This window comes from Atta colombica, unplaced genomic scaffold, assembly GCF_001594045.1.
Source record: "Atta colombica isolate Treedump-2 unplaced genomic scaffold, Acol1.0 scaffold38, whole genome shotgun sequence".
Classification (NCBI taxonomy): domain Eukaryota; kingdom Metazoa; phylum Arthropoda; class Insecta; order Hymenoptera; family Formicidae; genus Atta; species Atta colombica.
Genome location: NW_017259490.1, coordinates 1950931 through 1978584, shown reverse-complemented (window position 1 = coordinate 1978584; position 27654 = coordinate 1950931). Strand labels below are relative to the sequence as shown.

At 32.7% G+C, this 27654-nt stretch overlaps 3 protein-coding genes across 5 annotated transcripts in view; 1 reads left to right on the top strand and 2 right to left on the bottom strand.

Moving 5' to 3' along the window:
• Window positions 1–1241: 1241 nt before the first annotated feature.
• Window positions 1242–2290, bottom strand: LOC108691000 (MICOS complex subunit MIC13-like). Of its 2 annotated transcripts, none has more exons than XM_018198595.1 (3): window positions 2188–2290; window positions 1921–2080; window positions 1242–1442 (listed from the first exon to the last, which is right to left on the bottom strand). In XM_018198595.1, the coding sequence occupies exons 1-3, from the start codon at window positions 2199–2201 to the stop codon at window positions 1257–1259; spliced, it is 360 nt and encodes a 119-aa protein (XP_018054084.1). In that variant the 5' UTR covers window positions 2202–2290; the 3' UTR covers window positions 1242–1256. The 2 variants fall into 2 exon arrangements, with proteins under 2 accessions (XP_018054084.1, XP_018054083.1); XM_018198594.1 differs by having other exon boundaries at window positions 1257–1442; window positions 2146–2290.
• A 290-nt stretch (window positions 2291–2580) lies between these two features.
• On the top strand, window positions 2581–7120 carry LOC108690999 (E3 ubiquitin-protein ligase RAD18-like). Its single transcript, XM_018198593.1, has 8 exons — window positions 2581–2841; window positions 2926–3004; window positions 3072–3600; window positions 3722–3971; window positions 4055–4121; window positions 4205–4912; window positions 5028–5323; window positions 6461–7120. Exons 1-8 carry the CDS (start codon window positions 2812–2814, stop codon window positions 6584–6586), a joined length of 2085 nt encoding a protein of 694 aa, XP_018054082.1. The 5' UTR covers window positions 2581–2811; the 3' UTR covers window positions 6587–7120.
• Window positions 7121–7911: 791 nt separating this feature from the next.
• The window catches only part of LOC108690998, a 115647-nt gene continuing 95904 nt past the window's right edge, over window positions 7912–27654 (bottom strand). The window contains exons 5-13 of one of the 2 annotated variants that reach the window (XM_018198592.1): window positions 17913–18106; window positions 15203–15379; window positions 13628–13953; window positions 12531–12697; window positions 11871–12122; window positions 11529–11819; window positions 10574–10743; window positions 9602–9751; window positions 7912–9119 (exon numbers count right to left, since the gene is read on the bottom strand). In XM_018198592.1, coding sequence (XP_018054081.1) covers window positions 9000–9119; window positions 9602–9751; window positions 10574–10743; window positions 11529–11819; window positions 11871–12122; window positions 12531–12697; window positions 13628–13953; window positions 15203–15379; window positions 17913–18106 — 1847 coding nt within the window. In that variant the 3' untranslated portion in view covers window positions 7912–8999. Of the gene's footprint in view, window positions 9120–9601; window positions 9752–10573; window positions 10744–11528; window positions 12123–12530; window positions 12698–13627; window positions 13954–15202; window positions 15380–17912; window positions 18107–27654 lie in introns of both variants that reach the window. The other variant, XM_018198591.1, reaches the window with a different exon arrangement.

Here is a 27654-nt window from a genome sequence, read left to right as displayed (position 1 = left end):
GGAGATAGGTATGTTATATAAGCGTACTTAAACAAGTTTTTAAAAGAATTAAAATTAAAGAGTTTGAACTTCGCGCGGCAGCGTAACGATTTTTGATCCTTTAGTTGATGATTGATCATAATCCTTTTTCTAACGAGATACAAAGAAATTGTAAATTAAAAAAAAAATTAAGTAAGGAAAAATTTGCAAAAAATTAAGAGTTACAGAGTTGGATCCATTTCTTAGGATAAAGAACAGGCAGGGCCTGCAACTAATCGATTGAAGGATCAAGGAAGCTCAATTTCTTGTACGCGTTGAAATATTAGATGACTTCACGAGAGATATTATATTACTATATTGTTGTTAAAAAACAAAAGAAAGTTTATTTTTGACGCCACGAGATTCCTTGTATCGGCATTTAAGATTGCATATACGAGCTTTTGCGAATATATCTTCGACTCGTTATCGCACGTTTTATCTTTATCTTATTATCTTTATTTTTTATTTTATCTTATCTTTCCTTTTATTTTTATACTAGACACGACATATTTGCTATGACTGCATTACAATTAAGTATTGTTGTAACACAGTTACATAATACTATCACTATTTTGGGGACCAGTATGTACTGTGACTCATAATGGAATTCGTATTTAGTTGCACATTCTCAACTTTCTTAGAATTTTTATTTTTCTTTTTGTATCCATCTGATTATAGCTTGGAAATCAAATGTATCAGCATCACTTTGAATTTCAGAGAATGGAATTTTGTTAACATAAGTTAACATAAATTAACGTAAGTTAACATAAATTATTATGTTAACTTACGTTAATGTTATTTAAGTGTAAATGTCGAGCGAGATCCATAGTTGGCGACAGTTTGTATAACATTTGAGAACGAATAAACATTCATATATGTACATAAATCATGGATGTCTTAATTATTTCCATGTGTTGAAATGATATTACATTATAAACTAATTTATGAATAACTCGAAATCACTGACTTATTGTTGATTAATGTTGTCGAATTAATATTTAATAATAAATATTGACTGTTTGTCGATACATGTATTTAATCATTAATGCAAAAAATTGATTTAATCACAATAAAATTTTTATTGAACATATAATAAATTAATAAGAAAAACTCAATAAAGAGCCGTTAATAGTGTATACTATATAGATATATAAATTAACATAGCAGTTAGCTAACAGCTCAATGATACTCAATAATGTCATATTTTCCTAAAATCCACAATATAGGATTAGAAAACGCTATTGACTTTTCTCAGATACGCTTTGTTGTTCTATATAACCCCGTATAATTTCTGAAATCTTCTGTACACCGGTAGTCACATGAGTTGGAGTCTCAGATAGAAATTTCATGCTTGCTATGACTCCCTTATTCCATGACGATTTGAGAGAATTGGAGAGGTCACTGGTACTTGGCAACGGTGGTAGCTATACAATTTAATATCTCCTTTTTTTATATGAATCTAATAAAAATGTTGCAACAAAAAATTTATAATGCGAAACAGAAAGCTGATAATATTGTCACAAATATAACTGTTCAAGTTCTAATATAAAAAAATCGATCATTTATTATAAGATCATAATAATAAAATTTTATCTATGATCAAGAGACTTCATCTATGATGTCATGTGAAACCCATTGATTGAAACATGAGGTAAAGTTTATCATAAAGTTTAACCACAAGTTAATCAGATAATGAAAAATTAGGCTTGAGTTTCGTTTTGTGCTTACAACATGCTTATAAACATCACTTGTCTTTAATTTAATATTTGCTTAATATTTATTTAATATTTGCTAGATAGTAAGGATAAACTGATGTTTATAGCGTATCAGCGTTAAATGAATGAATGTTAAATGAAGGATCTAAGAATGTTAAATGAATTTGTCAATTGCAATAGAGCTCACTTCATTGATGACTTCCTTAGGGATATTGTCCTTAACGTAAGGTGCGATATTATTATAGATCCTCCCATATAACTGCACGCTGTCCTCAGATTTGGACCACAGACCTTGATGAACACTATAATAAACGACACCGCCTACAAGGGTGGACTTGATGACGAACCTGTGAAGTATAACCTCTAGTTGTGATTCGATTTCAACTCGTGGAACAGTGCATCATGTGAATACCGTGACAGCATGTCCTTTCTATTCCTGAGTGAATGTACTAACCGCACGATGCCCATTATTTATTCAGAAATTATTTTGACAAGAGTAAATTCAATTCGAAATGTTGATCACAATCGCCCAGCAAAAATGCAATCAAGAAGAACTGTGATCAAGACTAAAGGTTATCGTTCTGAATGCATCCAATCAAAGTTCCTCTTTTCCCTGAGAAGGAAAGGAAAGATTCTGATTGGTTGATTCTCTTATGCCCTGCGTTATACGTTTATGCAAAAGTTTGTGCTGCGGCCATATTTCAATGTCAGTACAGGCTGCGGTCATTACTGGCCATAACATTTTTATTAATTTCATAATAATTGTGCAAGAATCAATTGGGAAAAACGCTGACGTGTTCGGACCCCCTGGACCCTCCGGAGTTCGGTTTCAAAATTCCATCACTGCCATCCATATTTAGTGCCATAACTGCCATCTGCCATGTGTTATCAGATAAAAGAGAATACATCCGTGGAGTAGGCAGGAGGAGGATCCGTTCAAATGAGTCAAAATGAATCTTTGTAGCTGTACTATAGATCCATATGAGTCTATTAATGATAATCACGGTTTGGATTGTAAAAGTGATGGTATTCAATAATATTGAATTATTTATTTTAATCTCAAAACTCGCGATTAACAATGTGGTCGACAGAATACGTTGAGTTAAAGGTATGAAAAAAGTGATATTAGTTAATGAAAGGATGATAGAGGATATAAAATGAACAGTATTTCAATTTTTTTTTGTCATTGCAGCGTATTGATGCATTATTGCAATGTGGGATATGCTATGATTATATGGACACTAGTGTAATAACCTCTTGCTCCCATAGTTGTGAGTATTTCTATAAAGAAATTTTATTACTTTTTACACATGTACATTCTGCGTCTTATATTTTTAGATTGTTCGTTGTGTATTAGGAAGTATCTGCATCATAAGACTCAATGTCCAATTTGTTTTGAGGAAATCTTTGAGAAAGATTTAAGGAAGAACAAACTCGTGGATGAGATTATCATTCAATATTTAAATTTTAAAGAAAAACGTGACAAGAAAGTTTATCATGAAAAACTAATTACTGTAAAGAATGAAAATTCTGAAGTTGAGTGTTCGACAAATAATTTTGAGTATAAGGAGGAACAAGACATGCTCAATGTATCACACCATCATTTGGATAATTCAATGCTCATAGCTGGTAATACCACACCTCGTAGACAAAAGAATAATCAACAAGATATGTCTACTCCTAGCACTAGTGCAGATTCTAGGATTCCTTCAATGTTTACTCCAAAGAGTAGAAAGAGTTTTCAAAAGGAAGAAAATCATCAGTTAGTTAGCTGTCCAGTGTGCAAAGTGGAAGTGCCTCAAAATAATATAAATAAACATTTAGATGATTGTTTAAGGAGGGAAAATACAAAGATGGAACCTAAAAAGTAAGCATTCTCTTGTATTATTTTCTCAAGTTTTTAAAGAAAATTACTAGCATCTAGAATGTTTTAATAGTTTTTTAAATCTTCTTGCTTATTATATATAGAAATACTTGCTTATTTCCAGAAGCGAACCGAAACGTAAACCTTTGCCAAAGTTAGTGTATAGTTTAATGAAAGATAACGTTATACGAAAAAGACTGAAAGAATTAGGCTTATCATCTCAAGGAGATAGAAAAGCATTAACAAATAGACTACAGAAATATACAGTTCTTTATAATGCAGAATGTGATAAGACATATCCAAGACCTATACCAGAATTAATTAAGCAATGTGAAGAAGAAGAGGATTTGGAGAAGAAAATACAAAAATCAAATGTAAATACAAGATTACATATATCAGAGTTCTTAACATTTGATTTAGAATTTTTCTAGATTTTAATTATATTACATTTTTTCAGAGTATTTTTTCAAATGTCACTAGAAACACTGAAGATAATATTGTAGAACAAAAGAGAAAACAGTATTGTAAGTATTCTCTGCAAATTACTTGCAGATTGTTGGAATATAAATGTTATAAACTCTCAATTTTTCTTTTTTCTTATTTTTAGTGACAACAAACAAGGAAAGTTTTGACAAATTAATTGTAAAACTAAAACATGACAATGATCCACAAAAAATTTCTGTTAGACGCATATTAAACGAAGAAAATTCTGATATTTTACTTAATGATTGTGTTGCAGAAAATAATTCAACTTTAAAAAATGATCAAACAAGTGATTTTCTGTTGCTAAATTCTACTAATTGTATCGAAGATTCGAATTCAAACACGTCTTATCTCTTGCAATCTAGCAAATGTCCTATGGATTTTCTAACTGTTGAACTAGATACTTCATCTGATGATTCCGCTAATCAATGTGCTTTCAATCATGATATTTCAAACCGTTCAAATACAATCAACCCGGATTTATTTAATCGTACTATAAAAATGGAAAATAAAAAACCCGAGGAATTATCTTCCGAAAATATTTTAATACATGAAGAAATAATTTCTAATAATCATTCAAGACAATGTGATGTTTTGAAGAATGAAATAGATATTGATACTATAAAATCAATTTCTGAACTTGTTAATATGGAAACAAAGAATGAAGAACAAACAAGATTAGCTAACAGAAATAGAAGTGCCACAAAATATACACCAAACAAACATGTTGCACATTCCGAACTCAGAGATAGATGGCAGAAAGAATTACGCAACGAAAATGTAGATTCAATTATAGAAGACGATAACAATATTGATGTTAAGGATAATTATGGTAAAAAAATTCCTAATATATAAACAAGTCTAAATAAAAGTTATTTTTCTTTTTATAGTTGTTCCTCTGTATTAGAATTATTGAAATCTTTATGAAAGAGTTTTTATTTTTATAGAAAAATCAAACCTCGAGCAATTAAATGAAGCGGTAGAAAAGTATGCTATCGGGATGAAATCTGAAAAAGAAAACATGAAAGCATTGGACAAAGACCTAACAACTTGGACTCCTAGAAAACGAGAACGTGAAATGGCATTCGCATTAAGCGATGAGGAAAAAATTGCAGATAGAACAATGAATGTTAAAAAGTCTCTTCGGTTTGGACTTAGTGAGGCTAAAGGATTTAATAACGAAAATTTCGACAAAACTGCGCGGGATGAAGAAAAATCACAAAATGAAAAGGAAGAATCGCAGGTAATTCGTACGAATAATGTACGCAATTTTGTGAGAAAATCTGTTAGATTGAGAAATAAAATCTGTTAGAGAAAATCTGTTAGATTGAGAAATAAAATAATTAAAAATTGATATAAAATAATTAATAACATAAATTAAATCATAGAATTAAAATAATTAAATCATAGAAATAAATTTTTATATATCTTGTTAGCATTATAAAATATCAAAATAAAAAAATTAGATTAAATAATCTTTTGTAGATACATATTCAATTGATGTATATTTTTTTACTTGTAATGCTTTTGATATAAAACAAATGTATATTTATTTTTAAAACATAACAGAGAATAAATACGAATTTAATAAAATAAACCTCAAATTATCTTTTTTTATCTTTTTTTATACTGTAACATATTTTATAATTATATATAGCAATATATTGTTAATCGACTTTTTCTGAGAAAAGAAAAGAGAATTTCAAGATTATTGTCATCTACTTTTTTAAATATTATAATATATTTTGGATAATCTTGATTATATAAATATTTCTTTTTGTATTAATTACAGTTTAATTGATAAAAAATGTAATAAAATGGAATAAAAGATGTGTGAGAATTCAATATATTTATAATATTTCTCCATTTTATAATACCTTGTTATGTTCTTGATAGGAAGTTTTAATGTTCTTGATAGGAAAGGAACCAAAATCTTTATCAAAGAAACAATTAAATTTTATTGAATATATATGTGTATATTATACTATACCAAACAGGAAAGGGAGCCTAAACGGTAGAACGATTGGCGCAAATTTCGATAAAACTTGTATATCTCGAATGTATATTCATAGATACTACAATAATAATTTAATTAAGCTTAACGTAATGTCAAAATATAGCTGCCCGTGTCTAACAATTGGTTATACAGTAAAATATTCGTCTTTAATATTACACAACTTTGATATTAATACAACTTTGGTATCGATTTATACAATTGTACAATTAACTTTATGTACATATCTGTGCAATTCGCACAATAACTCGTTTAGTTCGTAGATTTACAGCACTAACGTTCTAAAATTCTAAACGGAACGACTATCACATTCATTACATATTGTTCTCATTCTAATTCTTACTTAACGTTATTGCACTGTTACAGACCGTTAATCTTTATTTATATTATGCCGACACTTCTTTCCTCGCTTGTATGCGAGGTGCGTCATTATCAGGAACGAAAATTTGTCTACGGCTCGGGAAGCGCAACGTCATTGATGTAATAATTTAAATAGTTTCTATGTATTTTAACAAGCTTCTGCCTTTAACTCTCGTATATTTCTAATATTTCATTAACTGTTTAACAAAATTTTAACAGAATGGTCAATTATCTCTCTTATGATCTTCTGACATAACATGATTAAGGATATACATGTGTAAGATTAGGAAATACATGTTTTCGGGCATAAAATAGCTCTTTCTTTAAACAAGTTCACGCAGTTAATAGTTTCTGTTCCACTGTAGTATGGCATCACGCGAGGTAGTTACTCGAACGTTGATACATCCCTCAAGTATTATACACGCTATAAGCGACTCTAACTTTTATTCCGTGCGTAGTTATCTGCCGATTTTTCCGGGAAAGATCGACATATTAGATGCGTGAGACATCTTATAAGCAATAGTCACAATTCATTTATCGTTAGATTCATTAGCAACTCATTCACGACTCATTCATTCTTGGCGCTTACTATAGATTGTCTTTTGATTCGCTAAGAAACCAGAGATAGTACCCTCAAAGAAGTTAGTACGACGAATAGATTATCTTCGCCGCGGAAAAGGCCAATTTTCTTTTACTATTTATTTTTAACTTCAGTTAAATTTATTATTTTATTTATAAATTTATTTGATTAATTAAAGGGAAAATCCTGAAAATAGATTATCTTTTCCACTTGAATAAGGAAACTCTGCCGAGCTTTTTTTATCACACGCTTTAATTATGAATATTGATTATTGTAAATTTTCATTTAATCATGAATGAACGAAATTGAAACTGAAATGTAAATTAGCTGTTTCACATGAATGAATTTATTTCACGTGCGTGAATACGACACGGAATAAATTTTCATGTTACAATTATTATTTTTTGTTTATGTGAATTCACGATAATAGATGTCAAATTTTTTCAATAAAGTTGTCGGATAAAAATATAGTATTTACACAATAAATCCTGCACATGGCGCAGCTCTATTTTTGAAGGACTTGAAAAAATTTCCATGCCTTCGAAAAAATATCGAAATTTAATTTTAATTTTAGTTTAATGTTGAATTATTTTAAATATATCAGGGAAAAAAAAATAAAAAGAATATATTATTACCAATATTATTATCAATAACAAGAACTATTAGGAGTCAGCGCATAAAACGGAACGCAATCAAATTAATATAAAATAATTTATTAAATCATAAAATAACAGTATAAAAATCTATCTGTACATTATATTATTACCGTCAAATTCATTTATAGATATTTCCACTATTTAATTTTTTATCCGTAAAATTCTGTATTTCTTTTTTTCTTAAAGCATTGATGGAATAAGCATGATTTACAAAGATATGTAGCAAGATACATATCATAAGCTTCAAATGAGTTTTTCTGTCCATGCTCATGAACATTTAAAAGAATATCTTTTTACAGCTATAGTACAACATATGTATATCGCAGTTTCATAAAAAAGCTTTAAATCGTTTCTCTCGATTGATAATTTGTGGTTCGACTGATTACATTTCGTTTTGCAATATCATTTCTCTCTAGTCGTATTTTGATTGATCCTTTTTGATTCTCGAATTCATTGGAGGAATACGCATTAATCATAAGAGGGTGCCACTTTTCGTTAATATTATCATAAATGATCAGGAATATTGACAGGTGCCGATAATTGGAGATCGAAGAGATTCGAACTTGTGGGACGGCATTCCGATTATCCTACAATTAATGCGCAATCTATCACGGCGTGTTGAACGTTCTTTTGAGATGAATTGTATTATAATTACTGTAGTTATTCCAGTGCAATAGTAAATAATATTGAAAACGTTACGAGATTGATTAATTCGCGCACGAAATCGAGAATTTAGTGCAACGGGCATTTTAATTTGCCCAGGGCATTTTAATCTTATATCTCTGACGTTTAGTTTCCTTTCAAAGATTCTCGCAAGAACAAGTAACTATCTCCGGACATTCGTCAGGGATATCTGGATGGCATCTGCGAATATTTTTCGACGGCAGTCTTTTGTAATCGATCGAAGACGACTCCTTTTTGCAATCAGAAGCGTCTGCGCTGTCTTTCACAGCGAGATTATTTTGTAAAGATATCACTCCATGGATGATCTTCGTCGTTGATAGTGACGGATTTATTCTTTCTTCTGATGTTGAAGATTCGCCAATTCATAATACCTCTAATTGTACTTTCTTCTTTTATAATTTCTATTTATAATTTGCAATAATTCCGGTGCTTTTCTACTTATTTCTACCACCTCATTATCCAAAGTTTAATAAACTTTAGAGAAAAATCAGCACCTTTTTTCAACATAAACTTTCTTTACGCTGGATTTTTGTCTAAATCAAACTCGCCATTACTGATAAGGAACACTCTCGATCAGATCGTCTTTTTTTCGGTTTTTCTATTTTGATCATGCATTGGATTAGTGTCACGTTACATTACTCCGTTTCGCTTTTCTCATCACCGTGATGCCTATCGAGCCGCGTATCTTGCGCAATAGATCTATTATATCAGCTGTTGACATATGTTCCACACTCTCTTCATTAACCTGAAAAGAGATTTTAATTTTAAAATAAAAGCCTCAAAGGAATCTTTTCTATATTAATCTCTTCATTCTCTATTTAAAATTATTTATATTTATAATATTGTTTATTGAAAATATAAATGTTGTCTTTTTATAATCAAGGTTTTAAATTATCAGTTATTAATAATTATTTCTCTCTCTTTCTCTCTCTCTCTCTCTCTCTCTCTCTCTCTCTCTCTCTCTCTCTTTCTCTCGCCAAAATATTTATATGTTCAATAATGATTTCGTGAAATACATTCTATAAAGGAAATTGGGAAAAGTAAAGGGAGTGTCGTGTTCATGCAGCGCAGATTTTCAAAGGTAATCTATATATCTTACAGACATTCTAAGTCTGTCTAAGAACTGGTCTAAGAAGTTTTTTTTTCAGGACATCCTTTGGATAAAATGTGCTGTGTAGACTTGATCCAAAGGACGTCCTGAAAAAAAACTTGATGTGCAAGATTCACCATCAGTAACACGTCGCCTTGTTTAAGCCTGCCATCCTTGGCCGCGACACTGTCGCGATGCACGACCGATATCACTGTATGATTTCCTTCCGGCTGCAAGCTAAAGCCCAGTCGGCTGTTCCACCCACGCGTCAGTTCCACCATGAACACCTGCAACGAGAGCAGATTGCGCAACATTGCGACGCGACATTCTTTCGCGCGTTCTCAATAACACATTTCAACATTAAAATTAATAAAACAATAAAGCATTTATTAGATATAAAATTAATTGAGTTTCGACAAAATCGTCGTTAGGACATCGTTTTATCGTAAAATTAGCGCATCTCATTAGATTATAATCCAGTAAACACCAAATAAAAGTAACATAATATTAATATTGTAATTTCACATTTATCATTGTAACTTGATCAGATCGCCATCGACGAAATCGGCGAGGTCATATAATAACAGAGAAAAAGAAGAAGAAGAAATGTGTGTAACACTGTACGTGTTATATTACATTTATTCATATTGTTCAGTATGAAACCCTATTGAAAAAAATCATGTTACAACAAAGTTACATATATAAAGAAATCATATAATTAAAATCATATAATGTAAATCATAAACGGATTGTTCCAAATCAGTATGTAAAAAAATCATGTAATTTGAAAAGTCACAATGATAGTCTTTTTCTTCTATTTGTATCATTTAATTATTTAAAATTCGATATAGTTATAAAATCATATATGTAATACATGAAATTATTTTTAATATCATGTGATTTTTCAAATTATGTATTTTAATAATTATGTGATTTGGAACAAACTGTTATGTGATTTATTTGTTTTAAATATATGATATTGTTATGTAACTTTGTGACGTGATTTTTTTCAATAGTGAATCATAACATTGCTTTTAATTGGTATTAATAAAAATCTAATTTGAATGGAATAAAGCTTCATTATAAAAATGTGAAGTCGGGAGACTAACCTCACTGCCTTGTTCAACGTCTTCAATGGGAGCGACCGGGGTGTCTCTTTCGGCCTCTTCTTGATCGTGTTCGGCATCTTGATCTACCTCATCGTTTGGAGCGAACATCACGCCCTTCCACTTCAACAATCCCTTGCTGCCGCCCGGATCGTCCGTTCCCAAAACCTTTCCTGCGTGCGACAAAAACCAAATTTATCGAGTTAGAAGTAACGTCAATTGACACTCGCGAATGTTTCGTTATTACTCTCGCAACGATGTGATCATTATCTTATCGGTCTTTCTCTCTAACGCGCTGATTTGGTTTCAATGATAGTAGTAGGTTAAGTAAAGACACAGCATATATTCGCGCGATTAGAATTGATTTCAGCGATAATTACAAAGTTCATTTTGTATTAATTATTTTGAATTAATAAAAATGTATTATATAAGCTAATACACAGTGAGGTATATCTATTTATAAACTTGTGGAATCGCTTGCTTCTTATGTTCAGTATGTGAATCAACCATCTTAGCACTAGTGATCTTTGTTTAATCTTTGTTTATTTATACAAATCTTAGTTAAGTTCGTATAATTAATATGATTATTTGAGGATTTTTACATTTATTATTTATGAATTTATCTAACATTGAAGAGTTTATTTTTAAATTATAATTTATGTTTATAAGTTTATAAATTATAATTTAATTATAAATATATAATTTAATTAAAAATTAAATACTAATTTACCTCAAGTAATCGTATTAATTAAATATTGCGAATTCAACTAAGATTTTGTATAAGCATTACATAAAGATCGTACTAAGATGCTATAAGATGGTTGATTCAGAACTTACTGAATGTAAGCAAACGAGTCAACAAGATACACCATTAATCAATCAAGATTTGATTCCATTAATCTATTAACCTCTTGGGATAGAAACAAGCAATGAAACAAGAACAGTATGAAATAATTACCCGGAATGTCCTGATCGCTCGAGTATGTAGCCTTGCTCTTGGTTCCAGCCGGATCGCTGCCGGCGCTGCCGCAAGCTGGATTGGCGCTCTGGTAAGCCGGATTCTTGTAGCTGAAGGCGGCGGTGCTGGTGCTACTAGTGGATGAGAGCACCGGTGGCATTGAGGCCGGCTCGGACGGCAGATCGTTGTCGTGCTCGTCGCTCGACAGTATTGTCACGCTTCTGTCATCGTTGTAGCTCGGCTCAGCTAATCGACCACACTCCGCCTCGGCCAGGATCACGTCGCCGTCCCCTGGATATTCGCCGTCAGAATCAACGCTGCAAAACTGGAAATGCGGTTTACCTTGCGGCGCTGATAAATCGAGAAAGCGAGGTCTGGCTGCTGCATTGTTCGACGTTGTCTTCGACTCGTCGTCGACGTCGCAGTAGATGTCGTAGAGCGGCGGTGGATCGATTATGTCAGTCGCAGGTGTGTTCGCCTGCGAATTGGTGATTTGCGTCCTGACGGAGCACTGGTCCGAGTCTGACGTGGTCTCCGCTTGGCTGGCCGTCGACGACGTCGTTTGCACGTCGTGCAACTTGCTCTCGGGAATTTCTGCGGCATGGAGAACACTTGTCGTGAAGAGATTTTATCACGAAGAAACTAGCTATGGGTCCTATCATCGAGGATTACCCCAATCCCTCGCGATTCGAGATAATTCCGAGAGACAGCTCGGTGCTAAATGTTCTATAGTCATTTTAACGTAACTGGAAACTTCTGGAGTAACAACTGATATTCACTAATCCTTCCGTAGAGAATTTCCGAAGAGAATATATTTTACAGATTATATTCTCGTTTCTGGAATATTCGGAAAAATTGATACAGAATCGATTATCGAAATATTCTCATTATCTCATTGATGGCTTTTAATTATTTTTTAACTTAAGCATCCTATATATATTTTCTTAGCTTTATTAATTTGCTTGTAACTCTTTTTGCCTGTATTGTTAATTAATTATTTACCTCGATCGGTTTCGGCAGTGGGAGTACGCGTAGCAAGTCGACGTAGTCTTCGGGGCGAATTGCATGACGCACCAGGTGATTGTTGCTTGCAGCTACTAGATCCACTCGATGCACCAGGTGACAGTTTCCGGACTGCTAAGTCACACAGCATATCCACAGCTTCTTGTCTATTGGAAAATAACATGGAATATGATAAGCTACGATTCATTAATATAGAAGATTATACGATCCGTATTTTAGCTGGAAATGATCATGTTAGCAAGCGATTTATAATAAAATGCAAACATCTGCGATCTTTTATCAAGTGATATTTTCTGTTACATGAAAGAATATAAATTGATTTTATATGCGATTTAGTTACTGAAGAAACGGATTGCACATATAATATGAAAGCACATATAATATGAAAGCATAAAGGAATATCCACGATAGATAGAATTGAAATCAGATTTACTATCAAATATTCTTTTATAGGTCAATAGATATACAAAATCAAACAGAAAAAGAATAGCAACAAAATTGAGATCTCTGTAAGTTTTTCTTAATATTTACAATATCTGAAATTATTACTATATATTTTGTCCTACTGATAATATTCTTTATCGATTTTCTTTTCATCGCACATCTTACTCCAATATTAATAATTGTAATACTAATAACCAATATTAATTACCAATAATAATTGTTTTAATAGCTCTTTTTATTTCAAATAATCAAATATTTTAATTTTTAAATCTTAGACTGCACCATTTTGCAAATGCAATTATTCGTTAGTAATTTCCTATAATTTACAAAATTAATGTTTTTCAGAACAGAATCTCGTGCGAGAAGAATTCAATTTATTACAAATAATAAATAAGCGAAGAAGTATATTTGATCAAAGTAAGTTTTGATAATAATAAAAAAGTTTTTGCATAAATTTTTTAAAGTTTTTGCACCAATTTTCAATTAAACAGTTTCCAATTCAATTTATACTTTTGATTTATTTTTTAAAATCTAAAATCGTCATTTTTTCATTATATAATACTGTCAATTGCAGCACATATTCTGTATAAGTATGATACGACGAATGATCCAATTGTGCGATTGAGATGTACCTCAAACTTGTTCGTGGCGGACGGAGAGGGTGATCGGGTTCAGTAGGCGAGAGCGCCGAAACGGGGGTTTGCGCTAGATCGCGATACAGCCGCAGCTTTACTGTCGGTCCGCATTGCCGTAGCAGCTGGACCGCTTCTTCGTGACTCATCGGCGACAGCGGTGCATCGTCAACTGCGACGATCTTATCACCCGGTCGAATTCTGCCGTCGCTCAGCGCCGGTTCTCGGACTAGTGCACGCACATAATGGCCCAGAGCACTGCTGTCTGCCTTCCTTAGAGTGAAACCAAGACTACCGCCGACTTTTGTCATCTCGATGTCAAACTCCTGTAAACGGAAGTTGCATTCACTGTCTTAACTTAAACTCTATATTAATTATATTAATTATAGGAGAACATATTAATTCTTTATTGATTAATTTCTTTTTTTTGCGTTGCGTTGTTGTAAATTCTTATAAATAGAAGTTGCATTCGTCGTTTGTCTCATCTTAAATTCTATATAATTATATTAATTGAAGAATAAATTAATTCTTTATCGATTAATTTTTTATGTAGCAGAAAATTCAAAAGATTTTGTGGTATATGATCATCATTTTTTTTACTGATTTATGTCATTGCAGATACTTCAATATGTTTTTCAATAGAATAATACAACGTCATAAATGCTAAAAAATTATATTTTTGTAGCTGTGTGCTCAAAAAAAAATATATATTTATCGAATCGGAATGCACGTGCGGAATATCTGATTGCACGTTTTACATTTCTCTCTTTACAATTATAGAACGAATATAGTACGTATGTATGTACGTACGCTATTGTTTGTGAGTATTACTTGAAGGATCGATATTAAAGTTTCCTCGGGATAATCAAATATTGGAATTAATATATAATACGAGGTATATTTCGAACTTATCGCTTTACTTAATCACATGTTCGAAAGAGAATTGCGCTACGATAATGAAGTTAAGTTTCAGAAACTAAACCTCATAAATAAAATCTATTTTAGATAATCTAATTAGTATTTTTTATCGCAGTTTAAAATGGAGGCAAACCAATTTATTCATTTATTCAAATTTATATGTTATTATATTTATATGTTTCTCTAGGGATGTATTGGCTCTCTGAAACGCATCGCTTATGAATAATTATTTATTTGTATATATATTACAGATTTTATTATAAATATTATTTCTCTCATCAAATGTGGGTACTATTCCTGTACATAATATTCAAAATTAATCTCTTTGTTAACATCTACATTTATACCTACGTTATCGCCAAATAACGTCCACAGACCATAATATTGATAAAATTCACTTGAATTAAACTCTATTATTATTAATCATAAAATAATTATCTTTAGGAATAAAGATAATTATTACGGTGATATTAAACTGTTTCTGTGTATAAAATGATATTTTATCTTTGTCTATAGAATTATTAAATGCTTTCATGTAGATTTTATTAAATCGTCTGATATATTTTTTATCCATTTATTCTTATTCATTCCAGAAACGATGGTGCGACAAACGTATAATGTATTCATGAAGTGTAGTTTAGGTGGAATATTACTTACGCCGCAGGGCTCGATCTGCAGGGGCGGAAGGGGGTTGAGTAAACGTAACGATGACGGCTCTCTCCTTGCCGGGGGTGGCGGTGGTGCACCGGGTGGCGTAACATTACTATCTCCTGGAAGTCGGCATACTACTAGCTCCACCGTGCTAGGCGTCATACGCAGAACTTCGAGAGCCTCCTGCAACAAGTAGCATCGAAATAAGATTATGCACGAGTTTGCCATAACACAAAGATAATGCTCTCAAAGTCCCGGCGTCGACGACGACGTCATTTTCTTTAGAGGGGTTGTAGTAGAAGTTTCCGGTGACATGAAAAGCTACTGGCGGTAACAGCCTGTGTTGTGATGGTTGTAACAGAAACGAAACTGGTTTTGAGAAGTAAAATTTGATAATGTACGAGAAATATTATATTTAGGAAAGTGCTGATATGAGATCTGTTCGTGATGCTTTTTGCACTCAGCATCTCCGCTTTCTCTCTTTTCAACACCCAAATATATATCTATCTTATTTTAAGTCAAAATTTAAACGAAACCGCCGTTGTCATATTAGCTTTGCTAATTATTTCAATTTTTAAAATTTTTGTATTAAATATACAGTAAGTTGAAAATATGTAAAATAATATATATATATATATATATATTATATATTACAAATAATATAATGTAATATAATATATAATAATATGTATAATATAAATAATTGTAATGATACAAACCAGAATAACTTTTGCAGGATATTTACTGAAATCTTGTAAAAAAATTTCTTGCAAATTCACAGATTTTTTACCGATATTTTTGTTAAAAATTTCAAATAAGATTAGAAAATTTTTAAATGCAATTTTGAAATAAATTGAAATATAAACAACGCAAACAAACTATATATTGTACATTGATAGAAGACAGAGATTCCATAAGACTACATGTATCGTTTTCTACAACTGCAGAAGTCGTGAAACCTATAGAATAATATATGAAAAGACTCACTAGAGTAATTCTACTCTGTTGATTGTGAGTATTGTCTTCTACTGTCACCCTGTTTTTTTTTTATAAAAAGACATTCGTGACACACACGAGACTATACACATGAATATACACAGATATGCAGTATGCTTATATACCATACTTTATTTTTAATTGTCAACATTTTGCATTATTAAAAAAAAAAGACCAAAGAAACAGAGACAGAATTAAAAAAAAAATAGAATTTAAAAATTCCAAAAATTTTCCTGAGTATCAATAAAATTCTATGAAAATTTCTGATTATCAACATATATATAAATAAAAAAAGAAATTGAGAATTCCAGATTTTCCCAGAAATAGGAAACATCAACAAGTTTTGATATTGTAATATATGATATTATATATTTTATATTTGTATGATATGTTGAAAATAAAGAAAATTATCAAATAAACAAATTATCAAATTAATGGACTTTGGCAGTTTCTATAACAACGGGATATCATTGACGGTTTTATATGCTAATATTTCTTTACAAATAAAATTCTTGAAACTTTCAGAAGTTGTTTATCTTTCTTTCGATCTTTTATCGTGAATGTTTTCTACTTCATGGACGATGCGGTTAAAGAAATTACAAAAGTAAAAATTCTTCAACGTTTATATTCCGAAAAAAGTAAATCATATTTCCTGTATATTTCTTCGTTTGACATAAATTTTCTTTCATTTTTTATCAAATTTACATTTAACGAGCAGTGAATGCATGATCTTTCATTTCTCAACGACTGCGGTTGAACGCGATCGCAATTGGTATTCTGTAATAAAACAGACCAATCGAGTTAAGGTAAAGTCAACGTTTTAACGTCTTCCGCAGCTAAGACTGCGTGTTTCGCGGAGAATGTGCGAGACTGCAAGAACGTGCGAGTTTACGACGCGTGCATACGCATTGCGTATATACTGGCAGAAGAAGACAATATTGCTTTTGCCCTCGTGGGACAAGCTGCCAAGTACACGTGAGATAACGTCTATCCTTTCGCTGGGGCTCGCGGGCGTAGCTGTATTATGCTAATTCAATGCAAATCTTCGCGAGAGTCGCGAGAAGAGAGCAAGGCTGAGGCCGCCAGTCGAGAATCGTTACTACTGAGTATTCAGTGCATGTAAAAGCGCGCGTGTGTGTGTGTGTGTGTGTGTGTGCGGGCTTTACTGCATTTATCTAATATCAGCAATTGTTTTAGGACGTTACTTCCGCCTTGAAAACAGACATTGCTATCTCTGTTATCAACAAAATAAACAAATATTTTTACGCAGTCGTTGAGAAGTGAAAAATTATGCATTCACCGTTAAATGTAAATTTGATAAAAATTAACTTATTATAACAAATCTAAATTCAAATCCAAGAAAAAATATAGATATATTTATGTATATTATCCATTATATTTTTGATATTGTGTTTAACTATCTGCATTTGTACAATAATACAATATTAGAAAAAAATTAGAAACTGGTATATTTCTTTGTTTTTACGTTAAACTTTTAATCTTTTATTTATCATTTTAACCAATTAGTTTATGAAATATTCTTAATTTTTTCCCGAGTAAACTTCGACTCGAAACTTGTGAAAGGATATTTATAAAACGTTATACGTAGTTCGCAGCAAGATGTAAATTTTCATTTATTAATTCGATTCATTTATAGTTGGATTCGTTCATTCATTTCTGTCTGTCATTGATTTTCAACTGTAGTTGGTTGATTACTCACGTAATTGGTGAGACCAGTCAGTGGCCTCCCGTTGGCAACCAGTAGTATATCGCCAGTTTGAAGTTTGTTGGAAAGAGCAGCAGGTTGTTGAGGAAAAAGTCTTTTCACCCTGATGGGTCCTGCAGTGCCGCCACCGGAAACGCTCAGGCCGAGACCGCGACTGCTTTTCTGTAGCGTCACTTGAAATGTACTCTCTGAAAATTATTTAAACATTTTTTTAATTATTTAAACAAATTATTTAAACTTTTGGACAGAGTATCTTATCACGCTGAGAATATTTTGTTAATCTATTTCACATGGTTCATCCAGCCATTTCACGAATTGAAAAATTGGGCAAATTGCCACTTAAATACAAATTTTACAAAAGCTGAAAATTTATGATTTAATTTCTAGCTGCTATAAATCATAATAAATTTATGTTTCTTAATTAACAGACATTTATTATGAAAAAAATATTACAAAAAATAAAATAAGTGCAATTAAATAATGAGACGTATCGATTAAATAGAATTGTAATTAAGCGCAGCGCTAAAGAGAATAGATCTTGTCTAATTAAAATTCTGATTTTTTGGAATTGCATACAAGATGTTGGATAATTCATCGCTTCCATCGGAGTGACGTATGGCCTAATATCTGGTAGCAGAGCTACAGTAGGAACAATTACTTTCTGTCACGGTGATTCCGTGCAACACTATGTATGCACTGCGTGCATATTTCAACTGCTGCAGCAGCTTTCGCAGGATACGCCTTGTCAGTCATAATAATTTTCGTGGCACTCACTCGGAGGACGTGTTTCTGAAATGTGTGTAAACACGCGTGCACTACACGCACGCGAGTTCATGTCGTTTTTCTCACGTATTTGCAGGCAATGCACAATGTCGAAATTCACTAATAGTTGCAATGATCACACGAGCGATTGTTTGATTTTAGGAAACTTTGATTTTATGTAACTATGCCACGTGTTGTTTGCATTGCGCTACCGCTTAAAGTTGAAATGTCTGCGTTACAAAGCAGAGCGTGCCACTTAGTGCCAATTAAAATGCCACGATAACCACAGCAAACCAATGCAGAATTCAATTCATTAGAAGTTCGAAGCGACATAATACTAAAATAAATTTGCTATCGAGAAGGATGATGTTTTATTCAAAAGAATTCTCGTTTTGTAGATTATCGGAATGCAAAATCTAAATCTCTGTTTATTCACGAAATTATTACACGAAATTAATAACTACGTTATTAATTAATTAATAGCAGAGAAAAAAGAAGCTTTTAGAACTGTTGCGAGATTATTTATTACGATTGATTCTTATCCTTAATTTCTCATTGGATCTAAATAAATCAATCAAAAAAAAGAATCTTACAATAATAGTATATTGCAAAGCCGTTTTTTTTTTATTGAATGTGTGACATTCAAATTTATTTAATTCAGATAAACTATTGTTTTATATAATTATATATTTTTATATTTTTTTTATATCGGATTTATATTGCATAATTAAGATATATTGTTAACATGCAATAAAATATAATAAATAAAAAAATCAGAGTTAATATAAAGTTTGATAGAATGATATAATCGGTTTCGTTTTATGGCTCCATAAGAGATTCATTTACGCAATTCAAATATTTTTTATATAGAAATTAATGTGAAACGACTTCGGAATGATCCATCATATACCGGATATTGACCTAATTCAGTTGACATATCGTACGTATTGTTCATTTTGCTCACTATTCAAATTGAAGCTTCTCCTGCGCTCGCCACCTTGCAAAGAGGTAATTTACGTTCGCCGCGTTATTGTCTGGAGTCACATAGTGTCACTCTTTCCAAAGAGAGAGAGAGAGAGAGAGAGAGAGAGAGAGAGAGAGAGAGAGAGAGAGAATGGCCATTGTTGGAATCGCTTCGAAATTGCAGGATTCACGTTCAATGAATTCCTCGATCATTTGCTAAACGCTTGCGAAATTGGACGAACGATTCGATGAATCTGGGAGTGACAATTTTCTTGTGTCATTCTATGCCACGTGTGTACATTGTTCCACCGTGCATATACGACTACCACAATTAAGATAACAGTGCTAACAAAGGAGTTGCACTTTGGAAACTACCTGCCAAAGAGCGATAATTTCTGTGCTTCCACGTATTCTAAGAGTCACGGTTTAACTTTGGTAGGCAAACTGCAGTGAAATTCTTTTGCGATTGTCTATTAAAAGTGAATGACCGTCTATTAAATATGAACTAAATACAAAGTATGATAAATGTAATAGTAATAAATATAATAATGAACTGTATAAATTTCATTAAACTTAGCAATATCCATATTTAATAATACTCTTTCATTACAAATACCATATTATTAATTGTATTATTCAAATTATATAATTAATTTAATTTTTAATTATTAATTAAGTAGTTATCAAGTAACCTTGTTGTTAGTTCAAGTTTCAATAGCATTAATTAATCATAACTGCTGAAATGTCATTTCTATATTTATACAGTCGTACAACCCTCTCATATTCTCTCAAGAAGCAACTAAAGATGTCAACTAGCTGTTAATTAATCAAAGTTGTCACTAAGACTCGAAGCAAAATAAACCGGCATAAAGTATGTTCCGTCGTCTCGAGTTGTACCGCCAATCATAACAGTTTACTCCTGATGTAACTTGGAACAAATGTACTACGGTGCATCCGTATTTTACGTCACATGAGGCGTACCACACTGCAAGTACGCGAACTATACTCCTGTCTTCTGTCTCCCTCAGGTCTACTGAAATAAATGCAGGACGATGAGAAGGAGACGTGCATATCGTTTCGCGTGGATTAGACGCGTCCCTCGAGTTGCGACTAACTCAATTCCCAGTCTACGTGCATATTCTGTGTCGCCCTACATCCGCAGACAGTAAAAACGATCCGATTAAGGAAACGATCAGTTATATGCAAGAATGGGTGGCCGTTTAATTAAGTCTATGTCGGTATTTAGATTAAGGGAGGGGGAAGGCGGATTGTAACCGGGCGGATTCGTGAAAGAGGAAGATACCTTTCGGAGTGTATGTACAAACGACACGACCCAACACTTGCGTAACGTCCGTTCTGGAATCCATTACGAGATAGCAGAATGCTGCCCACAGTTCGATGAAGATACCGATATTTACGGGTCTAACAAACTCACTACTGATTATATTCGCCGTATATTCGATGTTACGTTGGCGTGAGGATTACCTTCCGGTGGAGTTGGAGGCTTCTTTTAAAGCCTTAATCCTCCATTCAATAATGAAATCGCTTTTAATGCAGTATAGATGAGTCTCCAAATTGTATAATGGTGAATTATTTCTATTCAAAGAGAATGAAATTCAAAGAAAAAATAGAAAAGAAAATGCTTCCTTTTATCTCAAGTGGTTCATCATTATGCATATTGCAATTTATATTGCTCGAAAGACGCATCTAATGATAGGAACTTAATGATATTGCCAATCTGATAGAAAAAATGAAAAATAAATTTTTCGGAACTCCCTTATTTGTTTAGATATTTATATAGACGAACTTTTTTTTATGTCGAGATTCGATCGAGTGTAATTAAATAAATGTAATGAAAAGCAACAATCAATGTTAGCTGTAAAATGGAACCTTCAAAGAGCGCGATAGAGCGTGCAAACAGGACGAACAGAAGTACGAATGTTTCAATAGTACCGGTAGTACCGGTCTTTAATGCCGGCTTCGTTATGTACAGATTGCCTGTGACACATTTTTCCTCTTTCACCCGCCGTTCCCTTTGCCACTCCTTTGTCACTCTCAGTTTTTCTCGTCATCGACATTCTAGACCGAGGTTGCAACTTTTCATTGACGAAAAATGCACCGTCTAATGACGAGCGCGGTTATTTCGGAGCAAGAACTTTAATGTCGTTAGTGCGACGAACAAATACGCACTTAACGAGCGTGTATGACTGGCTCGTTATGCCAATTTTAATATCCTGGCTATCGCAAAGCGTTTTTTTACCGATGGCAATTTCTTGTAATCTTGTAATTTTGTGTAATTCAATAATTACGCTTCTGCTAGGAGAGACGAGATCTTTTTGCAACTAATTTATCCGCAGCGTAAATGTTTTCGCTATAGTTTAAGTTTTCAAGCAAACCCAATGAAATTTTTAGCACGAAAGTTTCGCTAGAGACAAAAACGATGTAAATATTCTATTTTTCATAATCAGATTTATGCGACGGAAACGATATTATTCGAGTTTTAATAAGATTTATATAATAAACTGTGGATGCAGTGCATAAGGCGGTATAAATTTCAACTTAGATAAATTAAGTAATCTTATGAGAAAACGGAGGATAGCCGGTAAAGGGAGCGGTGGAATGCAATTCTAGTTCCAGAATTTCTGACAAGCCGATATTTCAACTATTCGGAAGGGTAGTATCTGCAGACCATTACTTTTCCACTGCCGGCCGTAGTTGTAAGATACCCTCAATAAAGACGAGACCATTATCTCCGAGACTCTTACATTCAATTTATCGCGGTTGCTGTTATCGTCGACTACATGCTGCGAATTATCATTAGCAGCCTCGCTACTAATAGACTCTTTTACACGTTATTTTGCAAATCCTTTAATTTAGTTGTTGCATTTAGATGCTGAAGAATAAGAGTCATCGTCAAATTCGATATCTTGTAAGATATCGTATTTTAGTGTATTTTATGCATATATTCGTAAAATATTACTTATAAGATTAAAAGTTGTCTTCTTTTGATTTGCTTCTAAATTCTTCTTGAAATACGAATTTAATTAACGTACATATGTGTGGAGCAGTAATTCGCGTTGAAAGATTGTACGATTTGTCAAGAATTCTAACGAATACGTACGAAACCTTATCGAAAAACAGTCGGATTTCAGAGAGAGAGTTAGAAATATCTCTGTAAAATTTACGATTCATAAAAGGACGACAAGCGACTAAGCGGTTTGGATGCATTTAGCTCCTCTGTGGCTGGACGAGCGCGAATTTTCGAGTATCATTTACGAATCAGGATGAATCATAGCCGGCCCATTTTTATTTGAGTTACGTTACGATGATCTTTCCATTAGGTTTCTCGTGTTGTAATATTAGAAATTAACTTGAATTACGATACGCATTAAGCGCGTAATCTCTTGTCGAATGTTCTAATAAATAAAGTGTCTCGTTGCAACGTTGCGAATAGCACTAAGGATGTTTATAAGTAGTTGAATTAAACACCGATAATCATATCTTCGTATTGCAGATGACTTCGCAGAAGAAGCCATTCGATTATTAATGCCAAGATACGATATGGTTTTAATGAGATTAGATCTCATTGCTACACATATAGCGTGACGTATGTATATACATGCTGATCGCGTGACACTGGATTGAATCACTTGCATGGTCGGTCCATTCAGATAATTAATAGTAAAAAAAATGTTAGTAGCCGTTCTCTGATAATTGCAAAAATAAAATGTTGCAAGCGATAAATTTATCAGATAAAGCCTCTTACACTTTCGGCGAATAACTCGGGAATATTTCCGATGACTCATATTAACTGCAGAATCGTCACGATAGCTAAGTTCAATTACGCCAATTGCCGTGCCTATCTCTCGATCGATCTCGGGTGGTTTCACTTTTTTGCTATCTCATCGTTCCGACGATAATTATCAAGGATCACTTTATTCCGAATTGAGGCAAAACGGGTACAATAAAACGAGGTCTAGGCCGTAAGAAGTGGATTATATTTCCGTCATGGAACCGGAACAATTTTCTCAGCAGTAATTAAGCTTCGGTGGATAATCGAGGAATTAATTAATCTTATTCCATAGTTCGTATGATTCGATCGCGAAAATTCGTTTTCTTTCTTCAAATATTCCGATCGATTAATAGCTTTTAGATTTACGTGACGACGAAGTACAATTTCACTCAAGTAGAAGTTATCGTTATGTTTACTACTTCCAATGATCATTTTTTAATCGGTTTTAATTTTTTGGAAGATATATCAAAGTCATATCTCCAAGAAAAGTAAACTTATTTAAAAAATATCTTGTAGTAAACAAAAATTGATTTCAAGAATAGTTAATCAATAAAAAACTTTGTAAGGTATAAACAATTTTATTCAAGCACTAAAAAATTTAGTTATAGATACAGATATGAAAATAATTTTATTGAATTATCAAAATAATTATGTAGAACATTCAAACTAGAATGTTAATGTTCTATATAATTATTTTAATGATTCAACAAAATTATTTTTATATCTGTATCTAGCTAAATTTTTAGTTATTTCAGCAAAACCAGTTTTTCTGTGTACTTTTTAGTCGATAAAGCAAACTGAAGCAAGATTTTCACGATGTAAAAGTCACGAGCTCAACACTAATGTTTCTCAACACTTATGTACATTTTTTCTGTTAATAAAAAAACTATTCCAAAAAGAGCTACAATTCGTAGTCGTTTCCGTTTTAACGCATGTAAGTGACATGTGCACCAAAGCACTATTCGAATTTACGGTCACATAGGACATGAGCGAAATTTATCGAGAAATATTTCGTTTCTAACGAGACGCAGGGAAGAAGCGCGTCTTCAGTTCACATTACACGTGATCGCGAGATATCGGATCTATCATTTATTACATGTGATCCTCTTATGCTCGTACATCGCCGTTAAGACGTTTTTGGATGTTTTGTCATTTATCAAGTCAGCGATCGTAAATATTGAACGAATCTCAGAATATGCATGGCATACTAAAATCTGGTAAGAGTTATCTCCAGGAAGAATAATCTCGAAAAATGTGGAAGCATAAAGCAACGAATGCGATCGAAAGAAAAATGTTCGATCCTCGGCAAACCGACCGTATCCTTCCTAAAATTTTTCTAAAGTCGACACATATTCATTTGTCATCATACGAACGATATATCCTAATGAGTGTTAATTATTATAAAATAAAATTTCTGTTGGGATAAGTGATAAATTCTTTTATAATTCTAAAAAAATTGATTTTGGTAAATTAAAAAAATATTTTTAATATTAAATATTGAAATATTAATGCTTATATATAAATGCTTTATTAACTTTTAAACGCCACACTACGAGAACACCGGTACGATATACCCATCCATTTCAATTATTTATAACTTTCAAAAAAAGTATCAGAAAAAAAAAGCCGAATATATCATATTGAAAAGGCATTTAAGAATTAAAATAAAATATATTTCAGATTTATTGAAAAAAATAAATTTTTCTTATTTACTAGCATTCTTGTTTAATATTTTTATCAATTTGTGCATGTAACAATTGTATTGTAATATTAAATTGTCAAACATAGAAATCAAACGTTCATATCATCGGTGAAATGTTCTCTGAATTCACGTTGGCATTCATTTGTCGCAAATTAGCGTCATTGCATGATCTATCACATTGCATTAATGTTACAAATGATGCGTAATGTTACGTTACCATAATATTAATCTCGACAGTAAATGATTACGTTATTATATCGTATAAATTAAGAAGTCCGTCTTCTCTGGCGCCTAAATTGGCGGAAAATCAAGGAAAATTACCAGTCTCTGAGATGAAAGTGAGATATCATTTCTTCTCGCTAAGGGAACTGTTAAGCAGCCGTTGATCGTTGACTCGTAGTTCTTTGTACCTCGTGTTTCCATTGCCGCTCTTTATTCTTTAAAAACGTTTCCTTTATAACGTAATAAAGAACAAAAATCTACACATGGTCGGATATCGTTGTAATTTCGATCGATATGTCGTCAAGTGGGACAGAAGAACGTTATTAAAGATCCAAGGGCTTTCCCGCTATAAGCGGTGCGAATTATACAGAAGAAAATATATGATACGAATTAATTTCAAACAAACACGATATTATCGTACTATTGGACATATAAAGTATTCTTATTTTATGTATTTGATTAAATCTCATAAAAAAATATTATAAAAGCAAAAATTCGATACTTGTGTAATAATATTTCAGTATTATATTTGATAATAAAAATATGAGTGCCTGAAACACTGTCGTGTATGAACTATATAATTTATACTATTTGCGATTATTGTTGCTCGCTGATATATTTTAATTTATTCAAGTTTTAATTTATTCTTATGAACGAATATTGCATGAAGTGCACCATTTTCTTTCAATCATTTTCAATCACCTAATTATAAATTGGAGTTTGCTTAAAAAAGAAGTCACGATTATGCTCTTTGCAGTATAGCAAATAAAAATGGCAATAAAGAAAATAAAGAAGCGGTATCAGTGAAATATAACGGCGATGCGGGGATGAGACATTAAATTGCGATAACGCGATCGCCATCAGGTTAACTATAAATTATCTAAGAGGACTGGGAGAACATGCGGTTAAATCTGGAAGCCCGTCCGCCGATCGGAAATCCGGTTGAGTGTTCCATTGACCTGTTCTCGGTAGTGCTACGCTGTTAACACACGTTTCCCGTTATCGCGCCTCGTGATTAATGACGCGCTTTATTAAACCTCATCGTAAGGTGGAGACGAGAAAGAGTTAAAAGTCCGCGGTTCTATTGGCAACGACGAACTTTCGTATACTTGCCGTTCTCAAATTATAATAATGGAAGAGAATTATAGAGATGAATTAATAATAGAGAAAAGAGCGGATTTAGTTGGATAATACTTGACACACAACCCCGATAATTCATGATATTTCTGCAAAGTCGATTAATTGTAGAAATCTCATCTCGAAAGAATCAGAATTCTTAAATAATTGTTAAATCTTTTTTATGAAAAATCGACTTCACAAATTTATCGTTGTTACATAAATCCATCGTATTTTGTCGAAAATTTTGTCATATTGATTGATCGTTATTTGTCAGAACTTTATGGATAAAAGAACATCCGGTGATTTTTCAAGATTTTTTGAAAAAGAAATTCACTTTGGCTCTCTTTTCCAGCAGTTTTCAATTAGCTTTTATTTCGTGGAGCAACACTTCGTTCAATAAAAGCGTACTGATAATGCGGAAGAAATCGGGAAATAACCAAGCGAAGAATTAAATAGGAAAACCAACCGAACATTCGCTGCAAATGCGAGCGATTGAATGCGTGGTACGGTGTCGTTCTTCCTGACCAAGCTGGCTGTATATTAACTAGCGCAGTGGCGGATCGCAAATCGGAATGCGTTCGGCGAAGCGTATTTATCGCGCCATGTTTCCAACGTTCATTACCGATTCCTCGGATGGGGAAATCCATGGCACGCGATCGCGCGGAATAATGATCGACGACAATTTCTAGGGACGAGGTGTTTCACGTGCACACAAGCGGCGCCGCACACAACTTGCCGACTCAACATTAATGCGAAACGAGAGGGCATTAAACTGCGATAACGCGATCGCCATCAGTCCGGCAATGAATTACTCGACGAGCGGGAGGGTAACGATGGCGGGAGGAAGGCAGGTCGTACCTGGAAACCCGGATGTCCGCAGCTATTCCGACGGCATGCTACTCAGGGTCGAGCTTTGTGTCGACGGCTCTCGTGAAGAAGGAACCGAAATCCTCTGTTTCTCAGTTTGCATAAATCAGACGGGACATGCAAGTATGATTTGCAAAACTTTTTAAGATTCTAAAGATACATTTTAATTGTGATTAAAAAAGTGCAAGCTCAGGCAATGAAAAGCGGAAAGTATTATATCTGATTGAAAAGATTGCTAAGTTCGTGCGATCAAAGTTTAGATTAGAGAGAATTTGATTTATAGCACACAATCTTTCTTCCAATTTTTA